This window comes from Eptatretus burgeri, chromosome 2 (genome assembly GCF_056783735.1).
Source record: "Eptatretus burgeri isolate ZD-2024b chromosome 2, Ebu_testis_v1, whole genome shotgun sequence".
Lineage (NCBI taxonomy): Eukaryota > Metazoa > Chordata > Myxini > Myxiniformes > Myxinidae > Eptatretus > Eptatretus burgeri.
Window position 1 is genome coordinate 103,672,444 of NC_140962.1, and position 20,678 is coordinate 103,693,121.

The 20,678-nt window shown below is 42.6% G+C and overlaps 1 protein-coding gene across 4 annotated transcripts in view; it reads left to right on the forward strand.

Annotated features, from left to right (window-relative positions):
* The window catches only part of LOC147032712 (uncharacterized), a 230,003-nt gene that overhangs the window by 50,147 nt on the left and 159,178 nt on the right, over nucleotides 1–20,678 (forward strand). For all 4 annotated transcript variants that reach the window (XR_015055300.1, XM_085870563.1, XM_085870564.1 and 1 more), the window contains exon 2: nucleotides 8,416–8,484. Coding sequence is in view for 3 of the 4 variants with exons in the window: in XM_085870563.1 (XP_085726689.1) it covers nucleotides 8,416–8,484 (69 nt within the window). In the remaining variant the exon portion in view is untranslated. The remainder of the gene's footprint in view (nucleotides 1–8,415; nucleotides 8,485–20,678) is intronic.

Genomic DNA, 20,678 nt, shown 5'->3' on the forward strand with positions numbered 1-20,678 from the left:
CCTTTAAAACATTAATTTTATTTCAATATAATTATATATTTGAACAATGTAGACCACAAATCAGACTGTTTGTACTTCGATGAATCAAATGTGTCGCTTGCTCTGAGGGCAGAGTTTGCAGAAGGTTCAGCTCTGTGCTGTTCCGTTTGACTGATCGGCTTTGTATGGTTGCCATTATGTCTGTTATTCAAAGTTCATGAACAAATCTTTAATATAGATTGTGCTCAGAAACGCAAAGCAAGAGTTAAAAATGCCCATCCCATGTCCTTTTTCTCAACACTACTGGGGGTAAGGTGTTCTATGAACTCTCCCGTTTTAGTGTTTGTGGGGCCCACTGCTTGGAGGGGGCATTCCAGGATTTTGATCCACCTTTGATAAAAGAGAAGTGATCCACATCCGTGGAAATATGTGTGATTTGAAGTGAAACTTAATTGGTTGTGCATCTCCATAGCATTTGGCAGTCAAATGTAATGGTTTCACAGCATGATGTTCCTCTTGTTGACCTTGATGATGATACAGGTTATGGGAGCTGGATCAGCCTGGCTTACTTTATGAATGACTAGGAGCACAATGAGATCATGAATTGCGTCACATCATTGTGCTTATATTTTCACAGTCTTCTTATGCACTGACTCATCCATTGATTTGGCAATGGGGGCCATGCATGTCAGCCTCCACAAACGATCACAACACAACCGCTACATTTGACTGCCAAATGCTACAAAGTTTCAACTTTCTCAAAGTCTCCGAACTTTGAAACGAAATTCATACAGCATGGAGATGCCGCTTGTGACAATACTGTGTAATATGCAAAGTAAACCTTCATTGAGCCATTTCGTCTGAGCGTCTGTAGCACGTAGTTGCATCATTACCCTGGAACATCATTTCCTTCAATGGTTCGGACAGGAATTTGGAATTTGGCGACTGTGCCGTTGATAACTCATCTGTTCTTCTTCGGAAGACACCGTGAATTAGAAAATGTTTAGAGAGGGGTCCCTGGCTTAATGTCCCATCCGATGGAAAGAGCATCAACGAATGCCACCCATAGCTTGCAAAACACGAGGGTGACAGTTTACAGTCAGGTTTGGAATCGTACTCTGAAGAGACAACTTATCCTGCCAAACCCTTTGGATCATGGAGTTTAATTAACATTAAAAAGTAAGCAATTGAGCAATTCTAGACCCACCAACATACTGAACTGAGCGTAAAATTAAAAATGTCCTTTGGTAATTTTCTCTGATATATCGATATATATATATATATATATATATATATATATATATATATATATATATATATATATATATATATATACATACACACACATTTTTTTACCCTTGCTGAAGGAGAGGGTATTGAATTTGGGTCCGTTTGTTTGTTTGTTAGTTACTTACAAAATCAAATATTTTTGAAGTATATTGGTCAATCGATTTTGTTATTACTTGGTGACATTTTTTTTATTTTGCCAAGTATGTTGGTCTGTCGCGTTTGTTTGTCTGTTTGACACACGATTTTTGGCCACAGTTTTCAAGCAATCGTTCTGAAAAAAATTTTGTATGTGTAGGTGACCGGCCAAGGACAACAACGCTTAATTTTAGTGAAGATCCGAATCCAGATCTGAGAATTTTTTAAGTGATTCTTGACGATTGCAAGATTGCCAAAAACTATATCTAGCACAATATCTCAAATGGTTATGGATGGATTCATGGTAATGGACATGGTGGACAGGTTGGGAGTGCCACTAGGAAGAATCGATTCAAATTTGGTGAAGATCCGAATCCAAATCTGGATACGAGAAATATTTAATTTTTAACTGATTCTTCACCATTGGTAGATGGGGCTAAAATGATATTGTATGATATCTCTAAAGGTTACGGATGTATTCTGGAGAAACTTTGTGGACAGGTTGGGTGTGTGAAAAGGACTAAATGATTCAATTTTGGTCAAGATTCGAATCGAGATACGGATTCGAGAATTTGTCAAGTGATTCTTCACCATTGAGAAATGGTGCCAAAAACTATGTATGGCATGATATCTCAAAAAGTTGTGGATGACTTCTGTCAAAACGAGTTTGAAGGGTTGGTTCAGCGACAAGAATAAGCCGATTCGATTTTGGTTAAGGTCTGGATTCAGATCTGACCCATCAGTGGGATACAAAATTTAAACTGTTCAGCCTGACAAAGGTATGTGTTCCACCGAGTGCTGTTCAGTTTTGGCAAGTGTCATTCTTCGAGTGATTTTACTTCGGTCTGTTTGTTTGTCTGTCTGTTTGTCACCTACACGTACCAATTCTAAACTGATCGTCATGAATCATTACCAAGTTGTAGATATAGTTTCAACTGAGAAGCCGATTGATTTTGAGGTCAAAGGTCAAGTTTCTAAAATCGTCATTTTTAATCCGATTCTGAAATCTGAAATCTGAAATTCTGAAAGTTCAATCTGAAAAATAATCAATTTTCATCTGATTGACCACAGCTTAACTTGAACACCCAGTCCAAGTTTGTGAAGGAATAATTGATAGGTCACATTGTTTTGCAGCCATATTGGATTGAATAAAAATATTAAACAATTTTTCCTCTGGAACTGCTAAATAAATCGAGAAGAAACTTCACAATTATGATCTAGTAGAAATGAAGAATACATGTTTTAAATTTCAACTTAATTGGGCAAAAGGTTTGACAGCCAGAATTATTTAATTTTTTGATCTGGGATCTTTTTTTTATTATTATTTTTTTAAATAAGGCTCACTTGTCTGTGCCTGGATGGTTTTGAGGGTAGAGGAGTAGGAGCTGAAATGTGAATCCTATCCAGGTTCCTCCTGATGACTTCACCTTTGCTTTTTTCTTGTTGTTGGTGTTCCGTCTGATTACTCCAATGCAGGACTGTACCTATTTGGTCTTCCATTTGATTTGAATTGAATTGATTTTAATCCCATTCTGAATTCAATTGAATGACAATAATAAATGTCATGGGTCAGGGTGAGGTGTCCAATCAAAGCAGGACATCTCGGTACCCAGTCATCACCGCCAGCAGTTATAAAGTGGCAGTTCTAGTTATGTCTCTCATTAATTATGTAACACACCCCAGAACACAAACGACACACAAAATACACCATATAAAACAAGTGCTGGTGAGGGTCTGCCATCTCTGATTGCTCTTTTTCTTGTTTTTGTTGCGATGATGATTCATTTGAAAAATTTGTAATTACCCTCGCTGAAGGAGAGCGAATTGCATTTAGGTCCATTTGTTTGTCTGTCTGCTTGTTGGGTGGTCGCTAGACTACTATTATTCTCAGGTTTTCCATCTGTCTGTATGTATGTAATGGACAGCTCTGGAGGCCAGAGGAGTCAACTGATTTTGATGAAACTTGACTGGTAGGTTCATACCAGGATCTGGTTGTATGCTTTTGAGCACCGTTACTATGGACGCCACCGTTGCCTAGCAACGGGACTTTTAAATTTTTGAAAAATCCCCAAAAAAAAAAATCGAAAATCAAAAATCGGCTTCCATGCTTTTATGCGCACTATAATCAACCTCTTTGTCAAAAATTTTCAGCCCGATCCGTCAAAAACTGTATGACTAGTATGCAATTATAATGCGACCACCCATGTCGCCTACCGGCTTGTTTGTTGGGTCACCGAAATAGGTGACCCTTATTGTCAGTAATTCTGTCTGTCTGTTTGGATGTTTGTTCGTTTGTCATCAGCATAATTGGTAGTAAACGTGGGCGGATTTTGACCAAGCTCGGGTGGTAGGTACATCTTATGACCTAGTGCTTTGGAAATTGTGATGGTTGCTAGCGACGCTTTGGTTCCCTAGCAACAACCGAAAAACCTTCAAAATCAGTACCGTTCACGCAAAATCAATTCCGAAAGCCATTATCCCACGTAGGGTTATGAAATTTGGTACGAATGATCTACAGGTGATGCTCTATCAAATATATTCCAGTTTTTGTGATATATCGAATACTTTACCTGCAGTGCCCCCAACAATTAGGGTATGCGCGAAAATTGGCGAATATTGAAGGCCCCCTAGCGACCAGGTGAGTGCATCGATACGAATGAAACTTTGCAGGTTCATGGTACTCAATGAGTACTACAACTTTGCCTCAGGACATATGGACCGATTTTGCTTAGGTCAGGGGTCAAAGGTCAATTAGTGCAAAAATCGATAATATGCGAGAGCTGGAGGTGCCTTCGCGCCAAATGCTACTCCTCCTAGGGTTATGGTCGGATGGTCATGAAAATTCACACTAATCGTCTGGAATACATTTTGCACAAACGATCGAGCCGGATTTTCGATTTAGATCTTTGTTCACCCACAGCACCCCCTCAAACTTTGGGGATTTCCGATTTCAAACCGCATTTTCGGTAGTTTTCATTCAAATGGATACCGAGTAGTTATGAGTTGATGGAACTGGATGAGATTTGGTATGCATAATCTTAAGGTGATTCCCTATCCGCTATACGACATCCATTTTGCTCTATATCTTATAGTTTCCATGCTCGGCGACTCATCGCCGCCTACCGGCTTGTTTGTTTGTCCGCACAGAACTTTCGTGTATTTCTCTGCAACCGCTTGTCGGATTGAGACAATTTTCACCATTGAAGCGACCACTCATGCAGAATGTTTTATTAAATATGACATCCTAGGTCCCATGGTGTGGCAGCCATGTTGGAAAAACGGAAAAACTTTAGACCAAACGGAAAAACTATCTCTGAAAACGCAGCAAGGAAAAAATTGAAACTTGGCAAAAAGCAAGTATAGTACTCCTCATGGGGAATGAGTTTCATTTTCTTCTGACGTCATAGGTGCCTTCGTTATGATGTCATAATTTCATGTAGAATGCTACATCCAATCAGGAAGAAAATTTTTGATAGTCATCTCGGGCTAAAATGGTCCACAATTTTTTTTAAATGACGTCATCGGTCACGTGATTCGGTCGCCCAATTTTTTTTTTTTTTTAAACCTTCAAAGTCTTCTCTAAAATGGCTGAACAGATCAAGGTGAAACTTTACACATATGACCGCCTGTCCATGAGGAACAAAATGTTCACACATATGATGTCATAGGTCACATGATTTGGCAGCCATATTGGATTTACGCTAAAACATAAAAAATCTTCTCCAGAACAGCTGGACAGATCGAGGGGAAACTTCACATAAATGTTCCCCAAGGCATGTGTGTACAAGATTGTTAAGGAATAATTGATAACTTACATGGTTTGGCAGCCATATTGGATTGAAGAAAATATTAAATAATGTTTTCTCTGGAACCACTTAATTCATCGACGTGAAACTTCAGAATTGTGATCTAGTGGTGATGGGGAATACAGGTTTTACATTTCAACTTGATCAGACACATGGTCTGGCAGCCAGAATTATTAAATTTATTGATGTTTTTTTTTTGGATATGTATATTTTTAATAAGGCTCACTTAGCTGTTCCTGGATGGGTTTGAGGGTAGAGGAGTAGCAGCTGAAATACGAATCCTATCCAGGTTCCTCCTGATGACTTAATCTTTTCTTTTTTGCTTGTTTGGCTTCCTTCTGTTCTATTGTACTACTCTGTGCAGTGTTTGTGCTGCTTAAGCAAGTGTCTGCAATCTCTGATTGCTATTTTTCTTGTTTTAATTTTCATCTGTCCCTCAAATATTTTTTGTTTGATGTTTTTATAAGCTTTCTTTTACTTACATTTGACAGGATGGTGTGGAGATGGGGCACTTACCTTTGAGCTGCCTCGTCTGGGTTCATATTCCCGACTGGACGATAATGATTGGATTGATGTTTCACAGAGAGGGAATGGCATCATAAAGTTTTTGTTGGACATTAAGCCGGGTGATCAATCTGCTAGCATTATCCAGTGAAAGTTAATGGTCCCAAGGTGTCTTTAGCACAGCTAATAAATGAATATTTATTTCTGAGAAGTGAGTTATTGGTGGCACCATGAACAAATTACAAATCCGTGACCCGACTGTCTCACTAACCCACATTGGCAAGCGTGGAAAGTATGCCAAACACTTTTAAATATGAGTGGCCTTCGTCCTGCAGTGGACTGAAATAGGCTGGTGTGATGATGATGATGATGATGATGATGATAATGATGATGATGAGTGTTTACATTAATTATTTTTAACCTCAACTTATGAATGATTTACTTTTTAGTGCATAATACATTTATACTTATAAAAGGCAAAAATCTCCCTGTTTGTATGTGTTCTGTGCAAGGCCACATCTTTGAAGTTACAAATTCCAAACTTGGGGTACAAATACAACTCTGTGTGGGGGGTAACATAGGCTATGTGGTCGTGGCCTCACGCGAGAGTGTGTGTGTGGAGGGAGGGGGGAGGCGTAAATTCTCTATGTAAATGTGTACCGTGTAGCGCCATCCTGTGGTGGTGGTGGCAGAGGGTATTACAATTTCCTTTTCTACTTGGGAAGCACTGTGGTTAAAGCACTCTTCGCACGGGTAAATTTGTCTTCCTTCCCTTCTCCCATCCCACCCCAATGGCAAGCCCTCAGTCAATATTCGCTATTACTGTTTAAACGCCATTGCATCAGTAAGAGAATTTTAAAAAGGGGATTCTTCACCATTGAGAGATTGGGCCAAAACGATATATAGCATGATATATCAAAAAGATGTGGACGAGTTAGTTTTGAGAAAACTTGGTGGATGAGTTGGGTAGGTGACAAGAATAAGCCGATTAGATTTTGGTTCAGGTCAGGATTCAGATCTGTCTATCAGTGGGATACAAAACATAAATTCTTCCGCCTGGCGGAGGTATTCTCTCTATCGAGTGCCGTTTTAGTCGATGTTTGCACTTGGAATAAAATAAAAAACAACCCTCGTCTTCTTTTAAAATTACTTTTGCAAATGTCCAGACTATACCATGAAGGTGATTCAAGTTAGTCGACGACAGGCAGCAATGAAAAATTGACAAAATCATTTACACTTTCTGAACTACACTGTGCAGCATATAGGAGAGGTAACGGACACTTCCATATAGGTAGAGGCATTATAAAAGTAATGATTAAACATCAAGGCAGTGGTGGAAAAGAAATTCTTTGGATCAATGTCAGGATAAAACATCGATATTGCAGATATGACACCACATATGTTGAACATGCAGTATTTTCATGAGCCATCCCACAATGTCCCCTCGGTTTCATAAATAAAACAAACAAACGTACAACGCTGCAGAATAAGGATTTCAGATTTGCGGTTAAGGGTCACCTATTTGGGTCCAAATCTTTTTATAAATCTGGAAGAAGTGGAGATGGTCAAAACAGTCATCTTATCCGGTCTATCAGCTGCTGCCATAGCAGCCAAAATGGGCACTGTAATGCAGCTTTCACCCCCACTAGCTGTCAGGCGACTAAATATACACACAGTGGTGACAGCACCCAGCAGCCCAATGTAAAATCTGAACCCCACTCTATTTTGTGGGCTGTGGTTTGTTACAGGAAGCGTTATATGCATTTGGAGGTTTCAGAGAGGTCATCCGTTGCCTTTGATGACCTGTTCGGTGTTCCATCATGACATCTTTGTAATTCCAGTTTGGTGCCAAATTCGTTGTTATGATAAGGAAATAATGCTTTGCCCTTCTTCAAACGCAAGGTCAAATGTTTGTTTAACACTCACCTATCGAAGGGATTGTTTTGATAACTTTTTCAAAAAACTCCATGGACTTTCAAAAAAATCTTTATATCTTCTCCCAATTCTCTTCCATTTCTAAATTTTTATTTTCTCAATTTACCCTTCTCTCCCTTCCACAACTCAATTCTGTGCAAAGCGACCACACTTATAGACTAGAAGGGGACTCGGTTGAGCGCATACCTCCACCACCTAATGCCTGATCCACGAGAACATATCAGGCCCAATACATTTTTGAGATATTGTGCTATGTATCGTTTTTGGTCCTATCTCTCAATGGTGAAGAATAACTTTAAAAATTATAGTAGTCGGATCCGGATCCGGATCTTCACCAACATCGAATCAGTTCTTCCATATCACACACCGAACCTGTCCACAAATTTTTGAGATATCTTGCACACAAACAAGCAAACAGATAGACAAACAGACAGACAGAAAGGGGTGAAAACATAACCTCCACCTTCGGTGGCAGAGGTAACAATGGTGCATTACATGATACATCGTGCATTGCCAAATATGTTGCAAAAAGAAGTATATTGGTGCCAAATGTATGGCCAAAGTTTGTCCTCATTAGCATTTCCATTTGAACAAATGACTCAGGATGTCGGAATTCCCAGTTAAAATCCGAAAGATGTATAATGAATATTGGAAGGAATATAGGGTTAAAAAAACGATTCTCATTGTGACTATGAGTAAACACATTTTTTTTTTTGAAAATGTCTTCTTAAAGGTTATGCAGATGATCATCTTCTTTTGTACGCAGGACATGGCTGGGCATTTGAATCATATGCTGTGGGATGCGGCTACATCTCTGATGCAATACCCCGTGAAGGTTTGAGCAGGAACTTGGAGTTTGCTGAGGGTGTTTGCGATAGCATGTGTACTCTATGTGAAGGACACTGTGGGATAACGAACATCCTCCAACTAATGCTAGTAGATGTGAGACCCAGCTTAACATTCATCTGAGGGAAAACACATAAGCGAGGATATATATATATATATATATATATATATATATATATATATATATATATATATATATATATATATATATATATATATATATATATATATAATGATTGTGGGGTAGATGGAGGAATTTAAGAGGGAATATAGCATTGTGTAGAGTTGCTTGGTCTGTGGACTTGCAGGAGGCATCTCAATGTAACTAAGTAGGGAACCTGTGAGCTTAAGTGATACGTGTCACAACACGGGGTGTGGTGCGGTGTTAATTAGCCGAGGGAGTAAGAATAAGTTCCCCCGTATGTGATTGCCCCCTGTGATTTTTAACCTCCGCCATCTTCGAAGATGGATGGAGGTGACTGTTTTCACCCTATTTTGTTTGTTTGTTTGTTTGTTTGTTTGTGAACAGTATTACGGAAAAACTCCTCGACGGATTTCGACGAAACTTGATGGGGGGTTAGGTATGGTCCAAGGATCATGCCATTAAATTTTGGACTTGGTCCTCCCCCTAAAAAAAAATTGTTACAGAAAAAATAATTTTTTTTTTGTGTTTCTACATGTTTTAAGTGATTTCCAACCCCCCCAAAAAAATTGTTGGAGAAATTTTTTTTTTTTTGCATTTCTACATGTTTTAAGTGATTTCCAACCCCACCAAAAAAAATTGTTACCCCCCCCCCAAAAAAAAATTTAGAGAAATTAATTTTTTTGGCATTTCTGCATGTTTTAAGTGATTTCCAACCCCCCTCCCAAATAGTTAGGAGAAAATTTTTTTTTTTTTGCATTTCTAGATCTTTTAAGTGATTTCCAACCCCCCCCCCAAAAAAAAATTGTAACAGAAAAAAATTTTTTGCAACTTTTTTTTCAACAAAATTTCGATTTCTTTTTTTTGCATGTCTACATGTTTTAAGTGATTTCCAAGACCCCCCCCCCCCCACAATCATATTTTCATACAATCATACAATTTTCATACAATTTTCATACAATTTCATACAATAATTTTCATACAATCCAGTCCATACAAGGGAGTACCTCCTGTGCAGCTTCCCTTCGCAGGGCAGCTCACCGGATGACGGGATTGGGGCAAAGCCTTCGGGACCCCCAATCTTTGATGATAGGAGGGAAACCACGGGGTAACATCCCTGGGTCAGATTGCGGGAGAGTGTGTCAGAGTGGTGCAAAGGTGTCGTCCATCAGACGGCGGTCTCCTTGGGTTAACCTGAGGCGATCCCTTCGGGTGGGTGCCTGGAATGTCCTATCCCTAAGAGAGGATGATCACCTGTCTCTGTTATCATCTGAGCTCAAGCGTTTGGACATCGGGATTGCAGCTCTCTCTGAGGTTCGGAGACCGGATTGCGGCGAGATAATGGTGGGTGGTTACAGCTACTATTGGTCTGGTCGCTCCGATGGTTACCATACCCAAGGAGTTGCTGTAGCTGTGTCCAATAAGCTGACAACAATGATAATGGAGGTAACACCGGTCAACAAGCGTATTATGAGATTAAGGATTCGTCACTCCTTAGGTGTCATTTCCGTGGTCTCTGTTTATGCTCCGACTGAGGCGAGTGATCTCACCGTGAAGGATGCATTCTATGCCACGCTCGAGTCTGTGGTGGATCAGTGCCCCAGACGAGATACACTTCTCGTCTTGGGGGATTTCAACGCATCGACTGGAACTGATCGGGATGGTTATGAGACATGTGTTGGTCCCCATGGGTCAGGAACTATGAACCAGAATAGCACTAAGTTCCTTGACTTTGCAAGAAGTCATGGACTTAGGGAGGCTGGTTCATGGTTTCAGCGCCCACAAGCTCATCGCTGGACTTGGTATTCCAACGCTGGCGGTGTGGCAAAGGAGATTGACTATGTCCTCATTGATGGTCGTTGGAGGATGATCCAGAACTGCAGGGTCTACCGGAGTGCTCAGTTCCTCAATACTCACCACAGGCTTGTTGTAGCAACTCTAAAGCTGCACCTTAAATCCTGGAGAATGGTACCATCCCAGCCTAGGCTGGATGTTGGCAAGCTCAGGGATGAAAGAGTAGCTGAGGAGTTTGCGAACAGGCTGAGTGGACACTTGGGGGGTCTGGGTGCTTTGAGGGGTCCTGAAGAGTTGTGGAGTGCCTTCAAGACCACTGTCCTTGATGTTGCCGGTGGATGTCTTGGAGCTCACCGCAGGGCAAAGAAGAATTTTGTCTCTCAAGGGACACTGGATACCATTGACCAGAGTCGCAGGGCCAGGCTGAATGGCAGAGCTGAGCTGTTCAGGGAGCTGAGGCGTAAAACTGTACGTGCACTGAGGGTGGACAAGGAGACCTATGTGCGAGGAATCTGTGAGGGGGTAGAGCATCACCTGTGGACAAGTGATTCTCATCCCGCTTACAGGGGAATTCGCGCATTGCGTTCATCCAAGCCCATCCCTTGGAGCACTGCAGTTAGAGCAGAGAGTGGTAGGCTCTTGACAGAGGAGTCTGAAGTGAAGGCCCGCTGGGCCGATTACTTTGAGCGGTTGTACCAGGCTGATCCCCCAGCTGTCGAGTTGGACGTCAAGGGTCTTACAATCCCTGTTGCTGACCCTCGAATCAACTGTGGTCCACCTTCGCTTGTGGAAACACGGGCTGCAGTGAACCAGTTGAAACGGGGCAAAGCTCCAGGGATCTGTGGCATCCATGCTGAACTTCTCAAGGCTGGTGGAAATGCTGCACTCGTGTCGTTGCATGCAGTTTTGTGCTCTGCCTGGAACACAGGCATCATACCAACTGACTGGAAGAGGGGCCTTGTTGTCCCTCTCTGGAAAGGGAAGGGTGATCGCCAAGACTGCAACAACTACCGAGGGGTGACGCTGCTCTCAGTGCCGGGCAAAGTCTTTGCTCGGATAATTCTTGATCGGGTTCGCCACCATCTGCTTGAGCACCAGCGTCCAGAGCAGTCAGGCTTTACACCAAAGAGGTCAACGATTGACCGTATCCTTGCTCTTCGTGTCCTCACCGAACGTAGACTCGAGTTTCGGCAGGGGCTGCTTGCAGCCTATGTTGATCTCTGTAAAGCGTTCGATTCAGTGAATCGGGATGTGCTCTTGAGGATTCTTGGTCTTCGTGGGGTGCCACCAAAACTGATCGATCTGATGTCTGAACTCTACTCTGGTACTGAGAGTGCTGTGAAGTGTGGTGGTACCACCTCTGACTTATTTCCAGTTGTTACTGGAGTTCGTCAGGGGTGTGTACTGGCTCCCACACTTTTCAGCACTTGTATGGACTGGATTTTAGGGAGGATGTCGGAGAGATCAAGCTGCAGTGCATCGTTTGGGAATGTCAAGATCTCGGACCTTGATTTTGCAGATGATGCAGTCATCTTTGCGGAGACTTTAGATATCCTTTTGGGGGCCCTCGAGGTGCTGAATGAGGAGTCGGAGCCGCTGGGATTACGGGTTTCTTGGGTCAAAACTAAGATCCAGGCTTTCGGTGACATCTTGGATGCTGCTGTCCTGTCTGTGTCTGTTTGTGGTAAGGATGTTGAGGTCGTGGAGAGGTTCACTTACCTTGGCAGTGATATTCATGTCTCTGCTGGCTGTGAGTCAGAGGTCAATAGACATCTGGGTCGGGCCTGGGGAGTCATGGATTCACTGGATCATGGGGTGTGGCGCTGCCGGTACCTGTGCGGGAGGACGAAAGTCCGAGTCTTCAGGTCCTTGGTACTTCCAGTCTTGCTCTATGGATGCGAGACTTGAACTCTGACCAGGTATCTGAGACGGAGACTTAATTCCTTTGGTACCAGGTCTCTTCGGAGAATCCATGGCTATCGCTGGTCGGATTTTGTGTCCAACGAGCGGTTGCTGAGAGAGACTCGGATGAGATTTGTTACCTGCATAGTCCGTGAGCGTCAGTTGCGGCTGTATGAACATGTGGCTCGTTTTCCTGACGCTGATCCTGCTCACCAGATTCTCTCAGCGGGGGAGTGTCTTGAGTGGAGGAGGCCAGTGGGCCGACCACATGCCTCGTGGTTGCAGCCGGTTGACCATCATCTCAAGGAGATGAGGATGGGCCTGGCATCTGCCTGGGGGATGGCCAGACGGAGGCCCCTGGAGTACCGGCGGAAAGTGGACGCAGCGACGCGCTGTTCTGGCACATGCTCCCATACCTGACCTGATATAAGGTTCACTTGAGTGACCCAGCAGTATTGGCGGCGGAGGTTTTGCACTCTCCCGAGTGCTCCCCCTCTAGTTCCTGATGTTTTCATATTTCAAGATCGGCAATATAGGTGGGAAACACATCCCTAAAACCACAACAACTGGGCAGAAATTCCCACCTTCAAAGGTAAACAACAAGGGAAGTGACGCCCCTGAGGGAGGATTGATGGGTGTAACGTCAGAAGCGAGCTGAGCAGGCAGAGGCCCCGCCTTTCAATGTTAGGTCCGAGCAGGCCACGCCCGGTGGGTAGGGAATATAGAGTGATCAGAGCAGAGTCCTGTTGTGCTTTTGGTGGAGAGGCATCAGACTCAGGAGGCACGTTGCGCTTTTGGTGGAGAGGTATCGGACTCAGTAGGCTGGCGCATTGTCGGAAGCTTCTGGCAAAATATGACGAGAGATCGACAGAGTGCATGCATGAGTCAATCAGAGGCGAGAGCGGAGGGTGAGCACATGCCGAGGAGGATGACACGACCATTGATTCGTGTTGAGGCAACTTGGCTCTCGTGGTGAAGCAAGACGCTGGCCTTTGCCTCTTGGTTGGGTCCGTGAGGACGATCGGCACATGAAGCTGGTACACTGGTGCTCTGAGCTTTGGTGTGGAGTGCCGCTCGTGGATTGCCTGATGTGCGTTTGTCCCACTATGAGAGAAGTGCCATTTTGTGCGCATCTCCACGTACGTATTGGAGCGCCTTGATTCCAGTTACATGTGGACCTGCTCTGCATCAAGTTAAGTTCAAGAATACTTGAAAGGAAGGGTTTTCTTTTCATTTTGTGTTCCCTTTGTCTGTATTTGAGTCTGTGTGAGAGGTGCCTCAACTTTCGGACTTATTTACTTTAATATTATTATCATTACCCTTTTGAATTATTGTCCTTTGTAAATATTAGTTATCTCTATGAAATGTATTGTTTTTTTGTTTTTTCTTTTGCTGTCAAAGGTGCTTCCACCAATTATTAATTCAGGGGGGTGGACACTTATCCAACCTATATATTCTAGTTTTGTATTTTAAATTAATTATATAAAATTTGTAGAATTTGTTTTTCACTTGGAAGTTGTGGGTTAGGATGTGTAAATAAAGGTGGGAAAAGTCTCATTTAATGCAATTTCATTCCAGGCTATAAGGTGCCAAAAGGTGAAAATGTTGAAAGGGGGTGTCGATTTTCATATATATGTATATATCATATGGAGGCTTAACAATCATTTTATTATTCCCTGTATCTGTTTTGTCAACGTCGAAGAACCCCCACTGTCCCGTCAGTTCTCTTCCATAGGTTTGTAATAAACAAGAACTCTGAGGTTGAAGTTGAGGTTCTCCACGTGTGGTTTATTAGCATGAATGAATCCATACATAAATTACTTCATGCAAGCAGGGCCGGATTAACCACTAGGCCTGTGAGGCACGGGCCTTGGCCTACGAAAAATATTTGGCCTACGAAAATTTCCGACGACGTTTTTTTTTATGATTTTTTTTTTCAGTCTTAGTTGTGTGACTCGACATGTGCAGGAAGGCTGCACACACCGTGAGGGAAGGCGGCTGGCATGCCGCCAGACAGTGATCGTCGACAGCGAGCGTGGGAACCATGTAATCACATCACAATCAGCCAATCACAGGCGTCGCCGCTATCGTCTGGCTGATGGGTGGAGTCACGTTCGCGCTGAGTATGAACATACCGGCACCCTCTCACTTTCCTGTGAGTTATCGAGCATCCTGATGCTTGCAGTTCTTCGTTTTGCTCTTATTTGTCGTTTTTTATTCTTGACTATGGCCGACGGAGATATTCGGCACCACGAAAGTGGTACTTGCAAATGCGACAAAAAGAAGAGGCGTGAAACAGAAACAACTAGAGGGGGAGCACTCGGTAGAGTGCAAAACCTCCACCGCCAATACTGCTGGGTCACTTAAGTGAACCTGATATCCTATTCATTGTAGGTCAAAACAGATTAGACTCTACGGAACCACGATTGAATAAACTAAACTAGATCGACGTGCATGTAGAAATGCCAAAAAAATAAAATCGAAATTTTTTTGAAAAAAAGGTGCAAAATTTTTTTTTTTTCCTCTAACAAATTTTTTGGGGGTTGGAAATCACTTAAAACATGTAGAAATGCAAAAAAAAATTCAAATATTTTTCAAATAAAATCGAAATTTTTTTGAAAAAAAGTTGCAAAATTTTGTTTTTTTTTCTCTAACAAATTTATTTTTTTTTTGGTTGGAAATCACTTAAAACATGTAGAAATGCAAAAACAAAAATTCAAATATTTTTTCAATATGGCCGCCATAGCGGCCATATTGGACTTAGGGCCGAGTCCAAAATCTAATGGCATGATCCTTGGACCATATCTAATCCCCCCACCAAGTTTCCTCGAAATCCGTCCAGGAGTTTTTTCCGTAATACTGTTCACAAACAAACAAACAAACAAACAGACAGGGGTGAAAACAGTAACCTGCGTCCATCTTCGATGGCGGAGGTTAAAAAGACTATCTGGATCCATGTTGAATTTTTTTCACCTCACCAGAGTCGAGATGAGCAAACGGAATGTGCGCATGCAGAGTCTTCTGATGTCAATGTCGAGGGATCAAGTAATGTCGCACTGCATCACATTTCGAAAGCTGATGATTCCAATACTGTCGCATCAAGCAACGGGAGAAGCATTGGAACAACTGCAGCCAGTTTTGCGGCTCGGAGTTTCAATCCTGATCCTGCTGAATGGACTCTTTCCGCAGAACTCGTGGATAATTTCATCCAGAATCTTCTCTGCCAAGATAGGAACGTAGATTTTTCATATACGGCCCGAGTGTATCCAGATAAAACACGGTATTTTCGGCGCGAACACTTTCAGCAGAAACTCACAAATGGGGAAATGGTGAACAGGGACTGGAACAGGGACTGGACGGGGAAATTGAACCGGTCTCCCCCCAAAGGCGGAGTGCACTTCATACCGTTCTGCAAGTATATTAGCAGTCGCTAATTCGTGCCTCATGTACCCGCTGCCATAGATGATTTTCTGACCTCGAATGGCTCAAATATCCCAGCAAGCTGGTACTCAATTTGCCGACCTCAGAAGGATGACAGGCTGAGCAAACCCCATGATGAGTATTAATTCAGTGGCCAACGGGGCTTGAACTCAGGATCCTTGGATCCCAAGCCACTACCCGAACCACTGAGCCAACACCAGGTAACACTGTATATATATATATATATATATATATATATATATATATATATATATATATATATATATATATATATATATATATATATATATATATATATGCCTGGTGTTGGCGCAGTGGTTAGGGCAGCGGCTTGGGATCCAAAAGGTCCTGAGTTCAAGCCCCGTTGGGCCACTGAATTAATACACCAGGGGGTTGACTCAGCCTGTCATCCTTCCGAGGTCGGCGAAATGAGTACCAGTGTACTGGGCCGGTGTATACCCTGGTAAAAATAGGTGTACCATATCCCTGTGTCGTAAGAGGCGACCAGGGTTGCGTCAGGAAGAGCATCCGGCGTAAAACATGTGCCAAATCACGATGCGGATCATACGGATGATCCGCTGTGGCGACCCCGAACGGGAGCAGCCGAAAGAAGAAGAAGAAGATATATATATATATGTATATATAGATATATATATATATATATATATATATATATATATATATATATATATATATATATATATATATATATATATATATATATATATATATAGAACGGGCGTAGTGGCGTGCGCCTGGAATCTGGCTACTCAGATGCTTGGGTTGAAGGATCGCTTGAGGATGGGTGCTCTGCGCTGGGCCGCGCTATGAGAGGTTGTAGGGCAGCCCAGAATCATGGCAAAACCCAATTCTTCTCCCTGAGTTGCATCAGGAAGGGCATCCGGCGTAAAACTTGTGTCAAATCAGAATGCGGATCATAACGGATGATCCGCTGTGGCGACCCCTAACAGGAGCAGCCGAAAGAAGAACAACATATGTATATGTATATATATATATATATATATATATATATATATATATATATATATATATATATATATATATATATATATATATATAGATTTATACAGTATATATATGCATATATATATATATATACATACAGTGTTGCCTGCTATATACTGTAGATATAGCTATATATGTATATATATGTATATATATATATATATATATATATATATATATATATGTATGTATATATATACTAGTACGGGCCCGTAGGGGCGGGCTCGTAGGTGTGTAAACGATGACTGGATTGGGGCATTATTTCAATTACATCGGACCAACTGTATCATAAATGGCCATAACTTGGAAAACACCTGGGAAACATATTCAGGTCTCCAGCGTCAATTGTGACGTCATATCAAATGAAGAAGAATTGTGACGCCCCCTCTCTCTCTCGCCCCCCTCGCTCCCCCCTAGTCTCGCCCCTCCTCTCTCCCCCCCTCCTCTCTCGCCCCTCCTCTCACCACCCTCTCTCACCCTCCTCTCTCCCCCTCTCTTGAATTGTGACGCCCCTCTCTCTCACCCCCTCTTTCTCCCCTCTCTCCCTCCCCTCTCTCGCCCCTCTCTCCCCTCTCTCTCCCCCTCTCTCACCCCTCTATTCCTCCTCTCTCTCCCCCTCTTTCTCCCCCTCTCTCACCCCTAGTCTCGCCCTCCTCTCTCCCTCCTCCTCTCTCCCCCTCCTCTCTCACCCCTCTCTCTCGTCCCCACTCACACCCCTCTCCCGTCCCCCTCTCTCATTCTCTCTCTCGTCCCCACTCCCACCCCCTCTCTCTCCCCCTCTCTTGCCCCCTCTCTCCCCCCTAGTCTCACCCTTCCTCTCTTCCCCCTCCTCTCTCACCCCTCTCTCTCGCCCCCACTCTCATCCCCCCTCTCCCGTCCCCTCACTCTCATCCCCCCTCTCCCGTCCCCTCACTCTCATCCCCCCTCTCCCGTCCCCTCTCTCGCGGATATTGGTCGACAGATAAATGGCCCTAACTTGGAAACCGCTCGTCCGATTAATATCAAACCTCGAAAAGGCACATCCGCGGGTCCCCAGCAATATTCCTGGCAAGTTTCAATCAGATTGGACTGTCAATCCTGCAAAAATAAATAAATAAATACATAAATGAACATTAATTGTGACGTCATTCGTGACGTCATAGCACCGTGTCTTGTCATTGGTCGACAAATAAATGACTAACTTGGGAACTGCTTATCCGATTAATATTAAACCTTGAAAAGGCACATCCACGGGTCCCCAGCAATATTCCTGGCAAGTTTCAATCAGATCGGACCGGCAATCATGCAAAAAAAAATTAATAAATAATAAATAAATAAACATTAATTGTGACGTCATTCGTGATGTCATAGCACTGTGTCCTGTCATTGGTCGACAGATAAGTGGCCATAACTTGGGAACCGCTCGTCCGATCGATATCAAACCTCGAAAAGGCACATCCGCGGGTCCGCAGCAATATTCCTGGCAAGTTTCAATCCGATCGGACCGGTGGTCGTCCGGTTATTAATAATTTGGGAAAAAATTGGCACGATAAGGTGATAAGGTGGAACGACACCTTCTGCTGCCATATATACACCTTTTCAACACTGAAAAAGCAGTAAAATGGCCGTAACTTGGGAACCGCTCGTCTAATCGATATCAAACCTCGAAAAGGCACATCCGCGGATCCCTGGCAATATTCCTGGCAAGTTTCAATTTGATTGGACCAGCGGTTGTCGAGAAACAGTGGTCACAGACACACACACAGACACACAAGACACACACACACACACACACACACACACACACACACACACACACACACACACACACACACACACACACACACACTGCTGGAATTATATATATATATATATATATATATATATATATATATATATATCCATCCATTAGGACCATACTCTGTGCAGAGCGTTGGTGCTGCCGAAGCAGTCTCCTTGGCTATTGGGAACAATCCTGGACGGGTCGCCACTCCGACACAGTATACCAGCATGCTGGCACTCATTTTGCCGACCTCGGAAGGATGACAGGCAGAGTCAACCCCACCTGGTGTTAATTCAACAGATGAGCGGGATTTGAACTCAGGACCCTAGGATCCCAAGCCCACTACCCTAACCATTAAGCCAACACCAGGCATATATTTATATATATATATATATATATATATATATATATATATATATATATATATATATATATATATATATATATATATATATATATATATATATATATATATATATATATATATATATATATATATATATATAAAAAGATACACCCACATCTCACACCTGTGAATGGAGGGAATGGCCAATCAGCTCTTACCTAATCAAGTAATCCCAGGTGGCTAGGATTATATAAATAATTGACACCTCCCACACTCTTCCAGCCAAAGAAGCTGCATAAAGCAACTAAGAAGGCCTACGGAAGGTAAGCTCTTTGCTGTTTCGAACCCTTCCCAGAGTTCCTCCACAACTATGAAGACATTCACACATCATATACACATGAGAATCCCAATGTTACACACCCCTCAGCTACTGGACCAGTTTCATCGCTTATTGGCGAATCATCAGCGAAAGTGCAGAGAGCAATGCATACCAATGAGGCTCCCAAGCAAGTCAATATATAAAAATAGAAAGGATTTATACATTGACCTGACTTTCTTGGTTTAAAAATTGACTGCTTTCAATGTTTTGTAAATGGCTTAAATTCTCTATGTAAATTTCTCTCTGCAAATTCTCCATGTAAATGTGTATCATGTAGTGCTGCATCTAGGTGAGGGAGGGTATTACAAGTCTCCACCATTTACAGCACCATATTCCTGTCCCCACGTTTTCCAATGCAGTGAGGTGTTTTGAATTATAAGCAGTATGTATGTTTCATGCACGTAACCTGGGTTTTTTTTATTTTTTGCCCATAACGAGATGTCAGTTGCCTATACACCGCCCAAATAAAGGTGTGCATCAGAAGAATGTGTTGCATGCTTGGAACAAGATCACCCGTAGGGTGGGTACTCTGCTCGTTACGATAATTTGTGATAAATTTGAGATGCATTGTACTGTGCAAGACATGTACAAGGAACGACTTGGGAGACCCTGCTCATCAATGGGTGAGGAAAATTCTGCAATGGTGTAACAACAATTCACACGATTACCACAAAAATCTGTTACAAGGCAGTGTGCTCATAAAACTGGAATCAGCAGGACAAGTGTACACCGGATTGTCAAAACAACTAAGTGTAAATCTCATGTGCCGAGACTTTTACATGAAATAATTGAAGACGATCCGGATCACAGAGAAGAGTTGTGAGAAAGGTTTCAAGGGAAGGTGGACAAGGATGCACGGTTTCTGGACATGATTGTTTGGTCAGATGAGACAACAATCAAGCTCATTGGTTCAGTGAACCGATGTACTTGTGGGTATTGGTCTTCTGAAAATCCAAACATTCATGAAGCGAAGGCAGCTATCCCAGCAGATACGTTTGGTGAGTGTTCGTCATTCAGTTGTTCACAGGTGGGAAAAACCACAGGTGGGATGGATGGACGGATGGACAGACGGAAAGCAAACCTATTGTCCCCTCTGGTGAAACCCCGAGCTAGTAACTTTTGCGCAGGGGCCCGCGTGTCCATAGTTAGGCCCTGATTAATAGACATATTGAAATAAAAAATAAACCTCTTCTTGAAGCGGTCAAAGTTTGTGGTACTTCATCCTCCTCCTTCAATGAGCGTGTGAAATAATCGTGTGCATATTTATCAGCAAACATAATAACCCAGCAACATCAAGGGCACATTCATAATCATCCATTGAACAATAACATCTATTTTTACTTCAAAGGTAACACTTTAACAATGCCTCTTAGCCAATCTACAGTACAGTA